The sequence below is a fragment of the Pongo abelii genome, chromosome 22, assembly GCF_028885655.2.
Source record: "Pongo abelii isolate AG06213 chromosome 22, NHGRI_mPonAbe1-v2.0_pri, whole genome shotgun sequence".
In the NCBI taxonomy this organism is placed as follows: Eukaryota; Metazoa; Chordata; class Mammalia; order Primates; family Hominidae; genus Pongo; species Pongo abelii.
Window position 1 is genome coordinate 30674491 of NC_072007.2, and position 1197 is coordinate 30675687.

Sequence of the window (1197 nt, forward strand, 5' to 3'; positions counted from 1 at the left end):
CTGCTAATTACGTGTAAATAGGCCCAACCAAATGTGATTCTGACCTCCTTCCTCAACCCCATCAGTAAAGAAAAGGAAAGATATTGACGGTCTTCACTGGTATGTAATTTTTATGTATTTTTATCTACGAGAATATGCATTCTTTTTGTAGTAATTCTTTTTTATTGTTATTTAGTTTTTATTTTATAATCATAAACTTAACTCTACAATCCAGCTAGGCATGGAAAGGAACAAGAAAAACATGGAACCAAAAGGGAACTGCATTAAGGGCACAAAGATGATGGGATACTGCGAGCAAGTAGGGTAGAGGGGTGCTCTCCTGAGCAACAGAAGGAATGGTCTAGTGGTGAAGATAAAACACAAGTCAAACCTATTAGAGTTGTCCACAGTCAGCAATGGTGATCTTCTTGCTGGTCTTGCGATTTGTGGACCCAAAGCACTCCATAGCTTCCACCATACTCATGCCTTCCTTCACCTTGCCAAAGACCACATGCTTGCCATCCAACCACTCAGACATGGCATGCAGGTGAAAAACTAGGAAACACTTGTGTTGGGTCCAGCACATTCTACATGGACAAGATGCCAGGATCTGTATAATTTAGGACGAAGTTCTCATCATCAAATTTCTCCCCGTAGATGGACTTGCCACCAGTGCCATTATGCTGTGTGAAGTCACCACCCTGACACATAAACCCAGGAATAATTCTGTGAAAGTAGGAACCCTTATAACCAAATCTTTTCTCTCCAATGCTCAGAGCACAAAAATTTTCTGCTGTCTTTGGAATCTTATCTGCAAACAGCTCAAAGGAGACACGTCCCAAGAGCTCACAATCCACGGTGATGTCTAAGAACCTGGTGGGGTTGACCATGGCTGATAGTATGTGGCTCCTGGCAGTGGTGGCATCTGCAAAGCCATAGTAATTCTTTTAATTTGTTGGCAATAATTAAGTAAAGTTAAATTGGTATTACTTATGTTTTATATGAGAAAACAGAAGCAAAGTTAGGAAGGTCATTAACGTTATTTTTTTGAGATTTTCTAGCCACCATATTTATGGATTGTTTTGCTGTTCAGTCTAAAATATGCTTTGTAGCTTTTTTATTCACCATATTATACAGAAATTACATTGACTGCTGTTTCAAATTAATCACTAAGATTTTAGAAAACAGATTGTTGTATGAACAATATTCACATTTAAT

General features: G+C 38.5%; 1 protein-coding gene across 1 annotated transcript; it reads right to left on the reverse strand.

Moving 5' to 3' along the window:
- Nucleotides 1-373: 373 nt before the first annotated feature.
- LOC134760820 (peptidyl-prolyl cis-trans isomerase A-like) lies at nucleotides 374-869 on the reverse strand. The gene is made up of 2 exons (XM_063720830.1): nucleotides 637-869; nucleotides 374-527 (listed from the first exon to the last, which is right to left on the reverse strand). The coding sequence occupies exons 1-2, from the start codon at nucleotides 867-869 to the stop codon at nucleotides 374-376; spliced, it is 387 nt and encodes a 128-aa protein (XP_063576900.1).
- Between the last annotated feature and the right edge of the window lie 328 nt (nucleotides 870-1197).

What these genes read in the sequence shown, in the direction of transcription:
- LOC134760820 (XM_063720830.1), bottom strand. Translation starts at nt 869, where the DNA reads ATGGTCAACCCCACCAGGTTCTTAGACATCACCGTGGATTGTGAGCTC. An exon ending in GGCACTGGTGGCAAGTCCAT is followed by an intron (nt 528 to 636) that starts CTACGGGGAGAA and finishes CCTAGTTTTTCA; the next exon opens with CCTGCATGCCATGTCTGAGT.